Source organism: Erythrolamprus reginae, chromosome Z, assembly GCF_031021105.1.
Source record: "Erythrolamprus reginae isolate rEryReg1 chromosome Z, rEryReg1.hap1, whole genome shotgun sequence".
NCBI lineage: Eukaryota > Metazoa > Chordata > Lepidosauria > Squamata > Dipsadidae > Erythrolamprus > Erythrolamprus reginae.
Window position 1 is genome coordinate 27,886,981 of NC_091963.1, and position 18,394 is coordinate 27,905,374.

The 18,394-nt window shown below is 40.4% G+C and overlaps 1 protein-coding gene across 1 annotated transcript in view; it reads right to left on the reverse strand.

The window, feature by feature from the left end:
• NMT2 (N-myristoyltransferase 2) overlaps positions 1-15,238 on the reverse strand; it is a 48,141-nt gene extending 32,903 nt beyond the window's left edge. Inside the window, exons 1-2 of the mRNA XM_070729293.1 lie at positions 15,066-15,238; positions 2,959-3,094 (exon numbers count right to left, since the gene is read on the reverse strand). Of these exons, the coding sequence (XP_070585394.1) occupies positions 2,959-3,094; positions 15,066-15,175 (246 nt within the window). The 5' untranslated portion in view covers positions 15,176-15,238. The remainder of the gene's footprint in view (positions 1-2,958; positions 3,095-15,065) is intronic.
• Between the last annotated feature and the right edge of the window lie 3,156 nt (positions 15,239-18,394).

The following is an 18,394-nucleotide window of genomic DNA, read 5'->3' on the forward strand; positions in this document are numbered from 1 at the left end:
AGTTGTGCCATATTAGGAAAAAGAAGAGACATATGTAACTGGGGAATTTAAAAGTTGTTTTCTAGATTAGAGGAAAAAAGAACACGTTAATCTTGCTCATATTTTTGTAAAGTGTTGATAATGATACTAGAACCAGTTTTTGCAGTTAGAAACTTCAAAATAGTGAATTCTAGCCCTGCCTGCACAAAAGCAGCTGGGTCTCTCAGCCTTAGGAAGAAATAAATGGCAACCCACTTCTAAAAAAAAAACCCTTGCCATGAAAACCACAGAGACTTGTCCAGACAATTTCTGAAAATCTAACATAATTGAATGGAAGGAATGAAAAAACAATTACTAACAATCACTGCCACTATTTTAATGATTTGTTATGTGATTTATTATGATTATCTCCCAAAATGTATTTTTAAATTTGCCAGCCTATTTATAGGGCCGATATTCCTTTGTAGTCTTCATTCAAGCACTAACCAAGCTTGACCCTACTTAGTTGCTAAGTCTGAAGAAGATCAGTTATGTTCTGTTACCATAAGAGAAACAGTGAAGATTTGATAATTTCTCTACACCATGTAAACTGAGAATATTGTACAATGTACCAACCTAGAATTGTACAATCTGAGAATGTTGTAAAATGTACCAATCTATACAATATCCCAGATTTCTGAACAAAAGATTTCAAAATTAAATGCAGAATATCCAAAACACAAATGTTGACATGTCTACACATAATAGAATTTGTAAGCCACTTTTAGCATCAATGCTGCGGAACAAGAATAGCGGACAAAACATTATGTATAAGATACCTGTCTGTTAAAGCTATTTTCGTTTTCTTTTTTTGTTTTTGTTATTAATTTTCAATTCGATTTACAGTCTGGGACTGGTAAAAACTTAATAGTTCAAGTCCTAACCTTTTCAAATAGTTGTGGGGTATTATTAGAACAACAATAACAACAACAGGGAAGCTTCAATGACTGTTGAAATGACGGTATAACATTTACATATGGGTGTCTCATAAATAAATATATGTAAGAACATATACAATCGGCCATAGAATTATCTTGAAAGTTTCATCTTTGAAAAGAAACTTCTAAACAAAAGGATTATTTATCCCAAATATTGAAAAAAAAAAGAAGCACCGACAGCTGAAAAATGGATTTTGAAATTAGTTGGCAGGGATGGTGAAACTGAATGCATTGCTTAGAGATAATGTTTTGAACAAGTTTGTAAGAGATTGGAAGCTGCTAGTGAAGTTTCTGTGAGTTAAATACATTTTTAAAAAACTTTTTACGATTCTGTAATCCCTTTTATCCCGGTGGAATCAGGACAACTCAATGGAGCTGAGCACTTAGAGGCCAATTTTCCTTCCCGAAGCCTATGCATAAGTTCATAGTAAATATTTTCTCTTTTTGCCCTGATAGACATCTGTTGTTGCCTAAGATTAAAATTCTCAACCTTCTGAGTCAGAAGTGAGTCTCTTTACCTCTAGGCCACTGGACTGTAATGGACTGTTAATGGGGGCTTTGAAGATTAGTTTATTTTGGGAGGAACAAGGTTTTTTTTTAATGTAGCTAACAGGCATTGGGTGACTTGATTGATATTAGATTTCTATAATTCTGAAACTGCAGTGTAAAATAGTAATATACCAAATATATCAAGTATAAATGACAAGCTTTATAATTATTTATAGACCCAGTGTGCGGTGGGGGTGGGTGTTTGAAATGAACTGGATTTATTTGAGACATATTTTTTTAACAATCAACCAGGGCAGGCATGTCAAATTCAATTTCATTGAGGTCTACATCAGCATTATGGCCATAGTTCCCTCTAAGCTGAGCAGTGAGCAATCGCTCACTTAAAAATCATCATCAACTCAGAGTTTTCCAAACCTGCCCAGAAGCCGAGAGGGAAAGAGTGAGAGGGAAGGAGAGAGAGAGGAAGAGAGGAAGAGAGAGAAACAGATAGAAAAAAGAGAGGAAGGAAAAGAGAAAGAAAAAGAATGGGAGTAAGGAAGAGAGAAAGAAAATCAAAATCTAGTTTGAAACTAGCTCAACTGTTTAAGTGGCATTTTGATATTGATAGAGTTGCCCTATTATGAGCTCACTGTTATAGACACACAGTACAGTATTTTATTTTGAAATTCTCTGAGGCAAAACAGGGTGGGTTTTTATTTATTTATTTGTTTGTTTGTTTGTTTGTTTATTTAATATTTCTGTGCCACCCAGTCCCGAAGGGACTGCCGCTCAGACACTATACTTTTCCGCCCACTCCCCCAAAAAATTAGAGGGAACACTGATTATGGCTTTCCTCAAAGGGCCAGTTGCAGGTAAGACTATGACAACTCACAGCGGCCAGGTGGGAGTGGCTGAGTGGTCACATCTGGATCGCTGGGACTAGGTGACCGTGGCCAGCTCAACGCTGCTCAATGGGCAGCCTTGCCAGGTGTGCAGGTTCTCCAAATATCTCCAACATACTACTGAAACTGCCGCGTTTACAGTTTCTGGAAGTTGGCCCAAAATGTCACTTTTGCTGACTTAGCATTTTGCAACCCTTTATTTGAGGCCTCCTAGAACTCCCAATTTTTAGCCTTTTGAACCAACATTTTGCACAGCATAGTTTTATATCATAAAGAAACTATGTGCCAAATTTCATCAAAATCTGAGATGGTAAGGTGGGGACCACTGGTCCACTTGACATGGAAGGACACTTTAATAAGAATCTGTAAGAGAGAAAAAGTAGTAAAACTGCAACTTTTGTGTGAATTGAGTCTATTCTGATTTGTTAAAAATATTGGATTGAGCCAATAAAAATAATTGATGCAATTTGAATTTCCAGAATGATTTTGTCATTAATTTGAATATATAAATTGGGTCAGTTCACAAATCTAATTTCATTTTAAAACATATTTCTGTGATCACTAATTGTCAGAGTAAAATAGGGATAAGAAAACAAAGGCCAATATCTCACTTTTGAAGGTTGCTGATTTTTAATCTCCTGGGAGTCCGAAGCAGAGTCTGATTTGGTACCTCCAGAATTTGTTTTCTCCTTTTTTCGTTTCTGTTTCTTTTTCTTCTTTTTGGCTCCCAAGTCTCCTCCTGGACTTCTGCAAAAAAAGAACAAGACAACAATTTGTTGCAAGTCTTGAAAAGAGGAAGTAATCCATGAACAACCTGTAAATGATGGATAGCCCCATTTTTGCAGTGCTGGTATTCTGCAAGGCTGGAGAGCCAAAATCTGATGCAATATTATTAATGTGGGGCTGTGTACTTTGTGTATATACAGAGGGAAATATGTGTGCATTTAAAAGAAGGGGTAAAAATGATGCATCCATTTTACCCTACAAAAACGCATCCTTCCAATTTCAAAAAAAAAAAGGAAAGAAATTAAAAAGGCAAAACTCTTCAACTTCCCATCCCCTGTGCCCCTCTCTGCCTCCCCCCCCTCCATATCATCATATCACTTTTGCAATAGACAGTGATTAAAGAAGTAAAAGTGCAGAGCAGACTGAGTAAAGCGGCCATTTGATTTTAGAATAGAATAGAATTTTATTGGCCAAGTGTGATTGGACACACAAGGAATTTGACTTGGTGCATATGCTCTCAGCGTACATAAAATAAAAAGATACATTTGTCAAGAATCATGTGGTACAACACTTAATGATTGTCATAGGGGTCAAATAAGCAATGAAGAAACAATCAATATTAATAAAAATCTTAGGATACAAGCAACAAAGGATGATAGGAATGACTAGTAGAATAGAAGTGCAGATTTAGTAAAAAGTCTGGTAGTGTTGACGGAATTATTTGTTTAGTAGAGTGATGGCGTTCGGGGAAAAACTGTTCTTGTGTCTAAGTTGTCTTGGTGTGCAGTGCTCTGTAGTGACGTTTTGAGGGTAGGAGTTGAAACAGGTTGTGTCCAGGATGCGAGAGGTCAGTAAATATTTTCCCCGCCCTCTTTTTGACTCGTGCAGTATGCAGGTCCTCAATGGAAGGCAGGTTGGCAGCAATTGTTTTTTCTGCAGTTCTGATTATCCTTTGAAGTCTGTGTCGGTCCTGTTGGGTTGTAGCACCAAACCAGACAGTTATAGAGGTGCAGATGACAGAGTCAATGATTCCTCTGTAGAACTGTATCAGCAGCTCCTTGGGCAGTTTGAGTTTCCTGAGCTGGCGCAGAAAGAACATTCTTTGTTGTGCCTTTTTGATGATGTTTTTCATGTTAGGTGACCATTTTAGGTCTTGAGATATGATACAACCTAGAAATTTGAAGGTCTCTACTGTTGATACTGTATTATCTAGTATTGTGAGAGGTGGAAGGGTTTCTCCTAAAGTCTACCACCATTTCTACGGTTTTGAGTGTATTCAGTTCTAGATTGTTCTGGTCACACAAGGATAGTTGTTCAACTTCCCCTTTGCATGCGGATTCATCATTGTCTCGAATGAGTCTGATCACTGAATTAAAAGCTAACAACAGAAATACACTATTGTGCAATCATCATTTCACATAATGTTTCATTTTATTTTGAATTGTATACTGCACAAAATTGTTTGGCAAATGGGCGGCTTAGTGTTTTTTTAAAAAAGAGATTAATTAATCAATTCAGCCCATCATATGCTCCCAAGCCTATATATTTTGATATACTGTATGTATCAAAATGTCCAAAGAAGAAACAGGTATTTGTGTTAAAACTATAAACATTCTGAAATTCCTTTCTTAGAAACACCTCCCAAATGTGTCCTTTACTCATTTGAAATTGCAATTCATCACAGAGATTTGACTGAGAGATCATATGTAAATAAAAATTTTATGTGATCTCACGTTAAAAGGGAACATAAATAGGAGAGGGAATACTATCCTTTTCTAACTAATTCTCTCATATTGGTACCCTATTCCTGTGCAAACATTAAAAGGAACACGTGTCAGAAACTTTGCACTCTCTTTATATCATGCAACTTCATTTTAAATTTGAGAAGAAATGTACCTAGTCTGGCATAAAAATAGTAGAAAAAATAGCAAGGTCCAACTTTTCTGGAGAGGTAGTCCTCAACTTACAACCATTTGTTTGGTGACCATTCAAATTTACAACAGTGCTGAATAAAGGGACTTCAAACCATTTTTCACCCTTACGACAGCATTGTGGCACCATCCCCGCAGTCCCATGATCAAATTCTTGGCAACTGGCTCATATTTATGACAGTTTCATATCCCAGTCTCAAATGATCATCTTTTGTGACCTTCTGACAAGTAATATCAATAGGGAAGTCAGATTTATGTTACTAACTTAAGAATTGCAATGATTCACTTAACTGTGGCAAAAAAGATCGGAAAATGGAGCAAAACTCACAATAATTATATTGCTTAGCAACAGACATTTTAAGCTTCACTGTGGTCGTAAGTCAAAAACTATCTTTATTTAGGGCAGTGTTTCTCAATTATTTTCTGTTACACCCCCCCCCCCCCAGAAAGAAGTAAACATTTCACACACACAAACACACACAAACACACAACTCTCTGCTGGGACAATTGTTTGCAATATTGTTTGCAGCATGTTTTAGCTTTAAAAAACCTCAAGCGGCTTATCAGCATGATTGGGGTGTAATGTGTTCCCTAGGGTCATGCGCCCCCCCCTGCCATCGCCCTGTGCCCCCCCCAGGCACCCCCACTCCACTATTTGAGAAACACTGATTCAGAGTATGGAAAGGGTCCAAATTTTCTCCAAAGCTGCAAATATCTTTAAGATAATATTGATTATCTTATCAATCATCTTACATAAAAAGGGAAGGTTTGAGACTGGCTGAAAATTGTCCAGATCTGTCAATCCAGTGTTAACTTCCCGAGTTTCTTTCAGAGCTGGTATAATCATCCCATCTCTCTCACAAAGTGGAATCCATTTTAAGATCAAACCACGTGGTAAGAGTTGGCTCTAAACCTTAGGTGGCCACAATAACCGCTCAAGGATTTCATCCCCAGGAGTTATGCATGCCTCTACCTGAAGGCGTCGGTCAAATCCCACCAAATCTCCCTCAGATTTGCCAAGTTAAGAATGTTACAATTAGTAACAATTAGTCCTTGCCCACATGGCGCCATACAAGCACAACTTTTCAGCCGACATGCAGCTCAGTATAATACACTACAGCCGCCAAAATAACATTCCAGACATTGCTGAAAATCTACTTTCAAGACACATTTGAAATACTACAGTGATGAATGAGGAATTATAATATCATTAGTAAGAGAAAGGGAGGTGACAGCCAATAGAATAACCTTGAACTGAGATTTGGGCAGAAAATAAATTTGATAAATAAATGAATAAATTAAAAGATGTAGATTTAATATAATATGTTATCCATATTGTTTTCAATGAGATATAGAAACATAGAAGACTGACGGCAGAAAAAGACCTCATGGTCCATCTAGTCGGCCCTTATACTATTTCCTGTATTTTATCTTAGGATGGATATATGTTTATCCCAGGCATGTTTAAATTCAGTTACTGTGGATTTACCAACCACGTCTGCTGGAAGTTTGTTCCAAGGATCTACTACTCTTTCAGTAAAATAGTATTTTATTTATTTTATTTATTTATTATTTAGATTTGTATGCCGCCCCTCTCCGCGGACTATTTTCTCTTGTTGCTTTTGATCTTTCCCCCAACTAACTTCAGATTGTGTCCCCTTGTTCTTGTGTTCACTTTCCTATTAAAAACACTTCCCTCCTGGACCTTATTTAACCCTTTAACATATTTAAATGTTTCGATCATGTCCCCCCTTTTCCTTCTGTCCTCCAGACTATACAGATTGAGTTCATTAAGTCTTTCCTGATACGTTTTATGCTTAAGACTATGTTCTTGTATTATAGTTTTGGTTTAAGTGACATATATAATCTTGTTGTAGGCAATGTAAAGGCACACAAGGCAAATGATTAAAAGCACTTAAAAGAAATGGAAGTGTTTAAGATGTTCTGTCTTCTTTGCTATTATTATTTTTCTTATGATTTTTTAAATGACGGTTACCCTGCCAAATTATTTATTATCACAGTAAAGTAAAGATTAGTCAGCCATGTGGCCACATCACTGTTGCTAAATTTGCTGACAGTAACTGACATGTTTAACTTATTATTTTGACAGTTTGTCGCTGTGGCTGATTTATTTCCTTAGCTGGGTCTCCTCCATGTATTTATGTTGCTCAAGAATATGTGGACAAATGCCTTAGCAGATGGTCCCGTGAGTTCACACGCAAGAACCTTACTTAATCACCCAGTCCATCTTGGGTAATGTGACTTTTCATCCAAATTTTACTGTTGCTGGGGGGGGGGGGAAGGAAAAAAATGGATTTAATATTTATTTTAATATTGAACTTTCTGTTTTCATTTGTTTATCCTTTCTGGGTTTCTTTTTTAATACTTTATGGCCTGTTGGTGTAGAGGGAGCATCCAAGGAATAAGTGAATCTTTAATTAAATTATGTTTTTTTGGGGGGGTTTACCATACCAAATAGCAATAATTGGTGAAAAGGAGTGTTATAGCATCCATTTTGCCAAATTTGCTGCTGGTCATTTTTAAAATAAAAATACCCCTAATAACTGAAAGTCAGTGGTTCAAATCTCATCACCGGCTCAAGGTTGACTCAGCCTTCCATCCTTCCGAGGTGGGTAAAATGAGGACCCGGATTGTGGGGGCAATAGCCTAGCTCTGTTAAAAAGTGCTATTGCTAACATTTTGTAAGGTGCCCTGAGTCTAAGGAGAAGGGTGGCATAAAAATCGAATAAATAAATAAATAAACAAACAAACAAACTACACCAGTGATGGCAAACCTATGGCATGGGTGCCACAAGTGGCACGCGGAGCCATATCTGCTGGCACGTGAGCCGTTGCCCTAGCTCAGCTCCAATACGCATGTGTGTGCTGGCCAGCTGATTTTTGGCTCACACTAAGGGTCTGGGAGGGCGTTTTTTGCTTCCAGAGATCCTCTGGGGGGAGGAGGAGGGCATTTTTACTCTCCCCCTGTTCCAGGGATCCCTTTGTAGCCTGGGGAGGGTAAAACACAAACCTACTGGGCCCACCAGAAGTTGGGAAACAGGCTGTTTCCTGTCTCCAGAGGGCCTCCGGGAGGCGGGGAAAGCTGTTTTCGCCCTCCCCAGGCATTAAATTAAGGGTGTGGGCACACCCATGCTCTTTTGGCACACAAGGGCAAAAAGGTTCACTATCACTGAACTATACTATGCTATTAAAAGAGTCAGTTTGGTCCAATGTTTAAGGCATAGTGCTAGAAACCAGGGGAATGTGAGTTGTAGTAACATCTTAGGCATGAAAGATATTTGGGTAATTTTGAAACATTCACTCTCTCTGAGCCTATGATATCAGATTCAGGCTATAAACCAGTCAATCAATTCCTGTCACAACTAATGGATCAACACTCTGCTGATCTAAAAAAAAATCTTGCAATTGTAGAAAAATAATACCAAAAAAATCTAGTTAAAATTAAACAGGTCAGGATAGAATATGCGTAAGCTGTAAACAGAATAAAAGTGTAATAGCTACTGCACATGAAATTACTTTTAGGACAGGGCAATATGCTTGAAGATATACTAACACATCTATATTTATAAATCTATCATTTGTGTATTTTTTACTTATGTCACATTTTCATTTTGTCTTCTTGATGGGAAGCAAATATAACTATGCAATATTATGTTGCACTCAAGGAATATGCATTAAACATTTCAAAAAAGCAACACTCTACCCAGCCTGCTTCAAATCAAGACCAAGTCCAAAGCTCTAAACTTCAGAATTTTACATACTGATTACTTTAAATAACTCAGGTAAAAACAAACAGCAGCAATTACATTCCAAATTAACACTGACCACAAAGCAGACCAAAAGGGTGGAAGGAATGGCTAGAAACAATGTCAGTAATCAAATTCATAAAGTCAGTCTTTCTATAGGAGCTATAAGAACAAATAAACATATTTTAACACACCTGATGTTCTACCAAATATCTTTGTAACTCACTAATATTTTCCTGGAAAAAATATGCAAGTATGTTTTATAATTTTATAAATTGATGACTGTCCTGATGTCCAAGTCAATGATTATATACAGTGAACCCTCGATCATCGCGAGGGTTCCGTTCCAGGACCCCAAGCGATGATCGATTTTTCGCGAAGTAGCGGTGCGGAAGTAAAAACACCATCTGCGCGTGCGCAGATGGTGTTTTTACTTCCACTGCCGCCCGCCCTTCGCCCGCCCACCCCGTTGCTCGCGCCTGGGGTGCGCGCGCGCTTGGGGAAACCCTAGCTCCGCTTCCCAGCTGGGAAGCGGAGCTAGGCTGCCCCAAGCTCGCGCGCGCCGCCCGCCCGCCCACGCTGTTGCCGGCTCCGCTTCCCAGCTGGGAAGCGGAGCTAGGCTGCCCCAAGCTCGCGCGCGCCGCCCGCCCGCCCACGCTGTTGCCGGCTCCGCTTCCCAGCTGGGAAGCGGAGCTAGGCTGCCCCAAGCTCGCGCGCGCCGCCCGCCCGCCCACGCTGTTGCCGGCTCCGCTTCCCAGCTGGGAAGCGGAGCTAGGCTGCCCCAAGCTCGCGCGCGCCGCCCGCCCGCCCCACGCTGTTGCCGGCTCCGCTTCCCAGCTGGGAAGCGGAGCTAGGGTGCCCCAAGCTCGCGCTCCAGCCCACCGCCGCTGGGGTCTTACCGGGGCAAGAGGGGGAAGACCCAGGGAAGCCTCTGCCCGGCGGGGAAACTCCACCATCTACGCATGTGTGGAAGGGCACGCATGCGCAGATGGTGGAGTTTACTTCCGGGTTGAAAACTAGCGAAATAGCCCTTTCGCGATCCTTGAGGACGCGAAACTCGAGGGTTCACTGTACTACTTAAGGCTAGATGTCAAGATTTGTCTCCATTCTGAATATGATTTTCTTTTTTGAAAGATGGAAGAACTTTTACAGTTGCATATTTTTCTACTCGCAAAAAAGAACTGCATTATAGGAAATGTTATGCTAAATACAGCGATACCTCGTCTTTTGCAATGCTGCGATTTCGGTGAGGCTTCCCTTGCTGGGAAACCCCACTTCCGGACTTCCGTTGCCAGCCGAAGAGCCTGTTTCGCGCTGGTGGGATCCATCTGCTGGGATTCCCCTGCAGCATCGCAAAATCCAGAGGTGGAGTTTCCCATGGAGGGGAGCCTCAGGGGAATCCCACCAGTGCAAAAACGGGCGGTTCCGCTGGCAAAAGGGGTGAATTTTGGGCTTGCACGCATTAATTGCTTTTCCATTTATTCCTATTGTTTCATCTTACAAACTTTTCACCTTACGAACCTCGTCCTGGAACCAATTAAGTTCGTAAGATAAGATATCACTGTATTTAGGTTATAAGACAACACCACTTTAAGCAAACAATATAAAAAGAAACTATAATTCCAGTTATTTAATTCAGTTTTTGTACTTGAATTTTACAAATCACTTCAGAAAAAAACTTATTTGCGCCTGTCAGACTATGCTCATGTCATCGAAATGTATTTATTGGACAAGAATTCAGTAACTATCAATGAGCATGGCTTCAGAGAAGGCAGGAAATTTAGGGAGGATTTCTTAAGCTAGTGAAATTTAAACAGATAGACAAAAGTTCCAGAAATGACAGCCCATAGTACCATCTTGACAATTTCTGAATGCAAAAGGAATTTTAAAAACCATGGAAGGCATGGACCATATTTGTCAAACTATTTTTTTTTCAAAATCTCTCACGTTACTAAGAAAAATAGTTTGGAATATGAATATATATACAGTGGTCCCTCGATTTTCGCGGGTTCAAACTTCACGAAACGGCTATACCATGGTTTTTCAAAAATATTAATTTAAAAATACTTTGTGGTTTTTTCCCCTATACCAGTTTTTCCCGCCCGATGACGTCATACGTCATCACCAAACTTTCATCTACCCTTAATAAATATTTTTTTAATAAACTTTAATAAACAAACATGGTGAGTAATAATCTAAATGGTTGCTAAGGGAATGAGAAATTGCAGTTTAGGGGTTTAAAGTGTTAAGGGATGGCTTGTGATACTGTCCATAGCCAAAAATAGTGTATTTACTTCCGCATCTCTACTTCACAGAAATTCGACTTTCGCGGGCGGTCTCGGAACGCATCCCCCGCGAAAATCGAGGGAACACTGTATGTGGAAAATATAAATAATTCTCCTTCACCTCAAAATGTTGCAAAGATCTAAGCCAGATTCCAATTGCAGATCAGAATTATGCTATATAATGGCACTGAGATATTTTCCGATTCTTGCAGCAAATGCTTCATAATACTGTTTCCAATCACTTAGGGCAGACTAAGATATACTGTGCTTCCCCTACTTATTACCTGTGTTACCCTACCTTATATTTATCTGAATCCTGAAATAAGCACTTGGCCTTATTGCCATGCATTCAAAAACCCGATTGGGCTTATTATCAGGAGATGTCTTATTTTGTGTGTGTGTGGGGGGGGGGGGGGGGACAGAGTAAGAAAAAAATCATAATTGTATTAAATCTCAGTGAACAGAAACAGACATCATTATGCACTGTGATTTCTCCTACTCTCGAATTCTTTAATCAGATATTGTTGATCATGTCAGAGATGCTCTTGTAGTCCATACACTGAGCAACTCCTAAAGATCAGGGACCTTGTTAAGGAGGAATTGGCTGCAAGGATTCAAAGAGCACCATACAATACAATACAAAGCAATATAATCATATCAAATCTTATCTCAAAAGCGAAGCAAATGTGTAACTCTGAAATTTTCTTTTATAGTACTGTACCATGGCTAAGCATCAAGTCAAATTTGTTTCCTACTTCTTTAGATTACTTGTATACATATGCTTTTAATTCTAGAAACATTTCTCACACTATTGTAGATGTCTCCTTAAGTGATACCAGGGTGTGGACAAGAAAAACATTCACCACATATCAAAGGAGTGGTCTGATTTAAAAAAGAAAAACAAACTATAAATAATTGTCTGTTTTTGTAAGTAACAGAATGAGATATTTTTAATTAATAGCATTTTCTAAAATGCCTCATATAATTCATACTGAACAGAGAATTTATTTGCAAAGACTTTATGCAATGCTGTCTTGGTTATTTCTTATTTGTCTACTACATTGGTATATTACCTATTCCCAGAGGGTCTAAGCAGCTAACAGATGTGCCATTCTACAATTACTAGATTTCTTAGTCTTACCAAGTTCTGGATCCCAACATACCTGGAATATGCAAGATGGGGCAAATTAACTCAATGACTGATTATGTGCTTCACATACAAAGTAAAGGGTCTCTTACTCTAGAATGGTCCTGGAGAGTTGTAGCCACTTTTGATAGCACTCAGCCTAAATAAGTGGTAATATTTCAAAATGTATTTGTTCATGGCTGAATTAATTACAATTTACTCAAGTACAGTACTTCCATTTTCTGAGTTGACCTGAATCAAGGACAAAATCAAGGACTAAATCTTCACAATAAATTATAATAGAATATGTCTGACATTTATATTTCAGTGTGGTGTCTGAATATAGAAATACAGTATATGGTTTTGCTTGTCAAGGTTTCTAGGCTCATGCTAAAAGTTAAATAGCAACATTTAAAGCTAGTTATTTTCCACATGATTGCAAGGCTTACAATCAATGAAACCACAATGACTGAATTTGCAAAACCTCCCAGTCAAAGTGAAACACTGTCTTTTCCCTTCAGTTTCCTAATCCAGTTCCCCCATTTTAAGATTTTGGATTAGCTTCAACAGAACCTGAATTCAATCCTCTCAGCATAAACTCTCTGAAGAAAAACTTTATCAGAGCAAAGTTCCTAGTCCCCATAGTCAAACTTGGCATTTTGCCCAATTGTTTTTTTGGATAGGAAAGACCTACATACTGTATTGAGAAAAGATGAGACATTTACAAACATCATTATAATAACATCTGATCTCTCAATTAAAACCCCTGAATGTGGGGGGAAAATCTCTTTTAATGGAAGGAGTACAGAGTCTCTGTATTCTAAGAGACTTTTATACTTGAAAAAAATTATTATCAATGGCTTATACTTATAGAGGCACATACTGAGCCATAGCTTGATCAACAGGCCTGGGAGTCCTGATATATACAATGTCCCTGGCCACATATATGAATGTGTTGGATTGGTGTGCATGCATGTTGTTAGTTTTATTAGGATTTTAGAGGTTAGATAATATTTTTGACTTCTATTGTTTTGTAATTCTTTTAGAAACATAGAAACATAGAAGTCTGACGGCAGAAAAAGACCTCATGGTCTATCTAGTCTGCCCTTATACTATTTTCTGTATTTTATCTTAGGATGGATATTGTTGTAAGCCGCCCTGGGTCCTTTGGGACTGGGCGGCATAGAAGTCAAATTAAATAAAAATAAATAAATAAATTTAGTTCATAAATGTGCAAATTGTGTGCTGCTTGGTATGGCCTCAGATTAATTTGAAACCAGCTAGTAATCGCACTTTGGTTCATGCACCTTTTAAATGTTTATTTGCTTTACCATGGCTTGTTAAATAACAGGTTCTTTTTACATAATATGCCTATAAATAATTTTAAAGTTACAAAAGTAGATTCATGCAAGATCCTAAACAGCAACCAAACAAACTGAACTTTAACCTTGTCTTGCAGCTAGAACAGATCACTCAAACAGATTCATTCTAACACAAAACCGTGTTGTTTTTGCAAAGCTGTTTGCAAATTTGGTCCTCTAAACTTTTCCACTATAGGGTGGCTAACTGTGGAGAATGAACTCCTCCCTATCAGCTTGACCCTCACTGGGTTTAAAGTTTAAAGTTGGCTCTCACAGTGAAATCATGCACATAATCATGCCCCCATTCCCGAAGATGTTCTTATTTATTTTATGCTTTTTTTCCCCTGTTCTCTATTTGCTCCTGAAAGGGTTAAGGAGCAGAAAGGAATAAAAATGACGGCCGTCTGGAAAAAAGAAAATATCCATTACATGTCAGGGCAAAAGAAGATTTCCCAAAAATAATCAGACGCTTCATTGGCACGAAGTGCACTGGACTGCCTTTCGTCCCCTGTCCAGTTATCTTTCCTTTCCTTCACCTATCTTATATATTCTCTTCCTTTCATAGATCCTCTCCTCTAAGTTCACTTTCACCCTCTTTTATATTACCACATGTCTATTTTTCTTCCTATGTATTTGTATATTGGACAAATGAATAAATAAAAAATAAATAAGAGCGGGGCCACCCGGAGGACACCTGCAAGCCCAAAACCCCCGGACTAGATCATGTGCAGAAGGCGCATCTCACCGCCTCCTGCCCACCACCCACATTCCTCTGATGCGCACCGATCGATCTAAGGAGCTGCTGATCCAGCCTCCCGCCCACCCTGGGATCCCCAGAGAGAGTGAGCCAGCCGCCCCCCTCCCCAGTGCTGGAAGAGCCCCCGCCGCTCCAACCCGGCTCCCTCCTCCACCAACCCCACCCCCCCTCCCCGAAGGGAAAACGAGGCGGGCGCTTCTCGCCCGCCTTGCGGGAGGTGCGAAGGGTGGGAGGTGGTCACAAAGAGAAAGGGGAGGGCGGCAGAGGGGGCGACGGGGAAGCCTGGCTCGGCACGGACATCGTAGCAGACAGAGAACCCGTCGGGGGAAGAAGCCCACAGGCCAAAGCCTCGGCTCCCGGGGACAAGGGAAGGTGCTCTGCGCTAGCCTGCGAGTCTAGACGGCACGCGCCCACCAGAAAAGCCTTCCCCGGGCGGGGAAACGCAGCCCGGCCTTCCTCCTCCTCCTCTTCCTCCGCAGCAAAGGTGGGCGGCTCTTCCCTCCCCGCCTCCCGCTCAAGCCTCAGCCCCGAAGGCTGCTCCGCGTGGCCTCCACCGCCCCCCCGATCGCCATTCCTGCGCTGCTTGCTGCAAGAAATCGGCTGCCACCCGCCCAATCTTGTTCACCACCCGGCGGGGCCCGGCCGCGCGCTTGTGCAACCCCGCTGCAAGCTCCTGGGCAGGCTCGGGGCGGGCATGGTGGCTGGAGCCTTTGGGAAGGGGCGGCGGTGGCGGCTGCTGCGGGCGATCTGGGCGGAGGCGGTTACCCTTTAGAGTGCTCCGTCTCCTCCTCATTGTCGCCGTCGATGCCGCAGGTGTCCTGATCGTCCAGCTCGAGGCTTTGCTGACTGGCGGCAGACTCGCTGTCCTCCGCCATCACGGGGAGAAGGTGGGTGGGAGGGGAGGAGGGACTCCCTGACAGGAGCCTATGAAATGCAGCCAGTCCGGCGCAAGCAGAAGGGGCCGCAGCCGCCGGAGCAGCGCCCCCTAGCGGCCGACTCCCTCTGATGCTGCCAGGCGGAGGTTTCATCCTCCGCAGGTAGAGATTCCCCCTGTTAGATAGGTGAATCCTTGCACTGACAGAATTTAGCCATGGCTTCGCTTTTTAAACAGGGAATTTTTATTCCGGCTTTTCCACCACCACTCCAGCAAAGCTTAAAGACGAGGGTCGCCCAGAAAGTAAAGCACCGCATCTGTCTGGAACCCACACCGCATTTCGGACATAAACACTCTAGAAAATGTCCAGGGATACTTTACCACAGTGGTTCTCAACCTGGGGGTTGGGACCCCTTTGGGGGTCAAATGATCATTTCCCAGGGGTCACCTAAGACCAAGGGAAAATACAAATTCCCCATGATGTTAAGAAATAAAGCTTCTATTCTGGCCCCTTGGAACATATTTTTACAATCCGACCAATCAGACGTTTACAGTGGGGATGTCCTTCTGAACTTCCTGCCAATCAGCTTAAAGCTCTGTTGGGAGAATTGGCCCTAGACCTATGGTTGTGGGGTCACCACAACATGACGAACTGTATTAAGGGGTCACAGCATTAGAAAGGTTGAGAACCCTCCACTCCTCCACTTGCAACTGAATACCCTACGTAACTAGACTTACAATCCTACGTTTAGAAAGCTTAGAACTACGTCGCCTTAAGCACAATCTAAGCATTGCCCATAAAATAATCTGCTACAATGTCCTTCCTCTCAATGACTACTTCAGCTTCAACCACAACAACACACGAAAACACAACACATACAAACTCAAAGTAAACTGCTCAAAACTTGACTGCAGGAAATACGGCTTTAGTAACTGAGTAGCTGGTGCATGGAACTCATTACCAGACTCTAGTATCATCACCTAACCCCCCAAACTTTACCCTTAGACTGTTGACCTCTCCCGATTCCTAAGGAAGGTGTGTGTATATGTGCACCAGTGTGCCTTCTGACCCCTGTCCTAATGCTTCCTTTTTACTAGTATCATATATATGAATATTATTATATCTTTGCCTTTCCACCAATATGTACTTGACAAAACAAACAAACAAACAAATAAATTATTGAACACAAGGAAACTTACATACAAGAAAGAATGATGTTTCTTCTACATTCCATATTTTTCCACGTAATCTCTGCCTCATTCTATGGCCTTCCATACAGCGACACACAAGAGTGTGTATGCCCTGTTGGTACCACTCCTTGTTCTGGTCACGAAGCCTTGGAGCAATGATGGTGAACCTATGGCACGGGAAGCCATATCTGCTGGCACTCAAACTGTTGCAATGTTTTAAATTAACTGTTTATAGTAATTGGATCTAGCTGTACTGTTGTATACTGTTTGGTCATTGATATGTTGTGAGCCGCCCCGAGTTCACAGAGAGGGAGGCATACAAGTCCAATAAATAAATAAATATTGGGCCCACCAGAAGTTGGGAAACAGGCCATTTCCTGTCTCTAGAGCAGGGGTCCCCAAACCTTTTACACAGGGGGCCAGTTCACTGTCCCTCGGACTGTTGGAGGGCTGGACTATTAAAAAAAACTATGAACAAACCCCTATGCATACTGCACATACCTTATTTTAAAGTAAAAAACTAAATGGGAATGTACTATTTAGAGGGGGGGAAGAAGTCTGAAATTCATGTGTTTAGGTTTTGTTTTTATTTTATTTTTGTTAACATCTGATTGTAGGTTTTCTTGGTTTATAGAAAAATGTATAAATAAAGAAGGAAGCACTTTGGCATAATGGTTAGTAAGTTAGAAATATAATTGGTGTACTTTTTGAAGGAACATTAAGGAGGGAATTTAATTAAAATAAAATGAATGTAACTGGATGACAAAATTAGAAAAAAAAACTTTTGCAACTTTTTTGATGATTGATATTAGTTACTAACAAAATACCGGATTTTATTCATAGAAAATTAGATGGAACACTGTGTTGTGTCACTCACCCGTGGGCCGGATAAATGGCCTCAGCGGGCCACATGTGGCCTGCGGGCCGTAGTTTGGGGACCGCTGCTCTAGAGGGTCTCCAAGAAGCAGGGGAAGCTGTTTTTGCCCTCCCCAGGCATTGAATTATGGGTGCGGGCACTCGCGTATGTGCGATAGTGCACGCCCATGCTCTATTTATGATGACACGCTGTTTGTAACATACATCACTTACAGACGCCATTTCGAAACACTGCTGCAGCTACACTATCAGTCTGACGCACTCCTGACAATTCAATTAATGTATATCTAAAGTTTCGCATTCATACCATTACTGTAGACTGAGGGGGGAAAAGCAACTTAGAACTAAGGAGAAAATTCCTGAAAGTTAGAACAATTGATCAGCGGAACGACTTGCCTCCAAAAGTTGTGAATGGGCCAACACTGAAAGTTTTTAAGAAGATTTTGGATAACCATTTGTTTGAAGTAGTGTAGGGTCTCCTGACAAGCAGGGGATTGGACTAGAAGACCTCCAAGGTCCCTTCTAACTCTGTTGTTATTGTTGCTAAAACAATGAAGACTAGAAAAACATAACTTTTTATTTTAATATAAATGAAATGTCGAATCTTTCTGTTGGTCCCACCCATTTTGGAAAATAAATGCAATACTTTTTAAATGCATTTTTATGGTTCTCAAATTTTAAAAAGTCCCTGTGATTTTAGAACCTCAACATCTGTTCAATGGTTACTACATACTTGTATTCTAAAATGATCTTATCTCTTTCTCTGCCTGGGAAAAAAAAGCATATATTGCAAATTATGGTTTGTGACAGTATTAACACAGGAATCTGTTTTGAATTTCTATGAGCATGGAGGGAGCAAACAAGAATATTAGCTACTAATAAATCCTTTATTCTCTCAGGATGTCAGAAAGCAGAGCATTTTTATCACCAGTCTTCCATATTTACTTTATTCAATGATGTGAAACACATCCCACAATTTCTCTATCCAAATTTAGATGTTTTAAATTAGGATCATGATTTTTTTAATTTTTACTCCACTTTTATTATTTTTTTCAAATAACTCAAGGTGGAACATTTTATTTGTTTGTTTGTTTATTTCTATCCCACCTTTATTATTTTAAGAAATAACTCAACATAGCTAATATGCTACTCA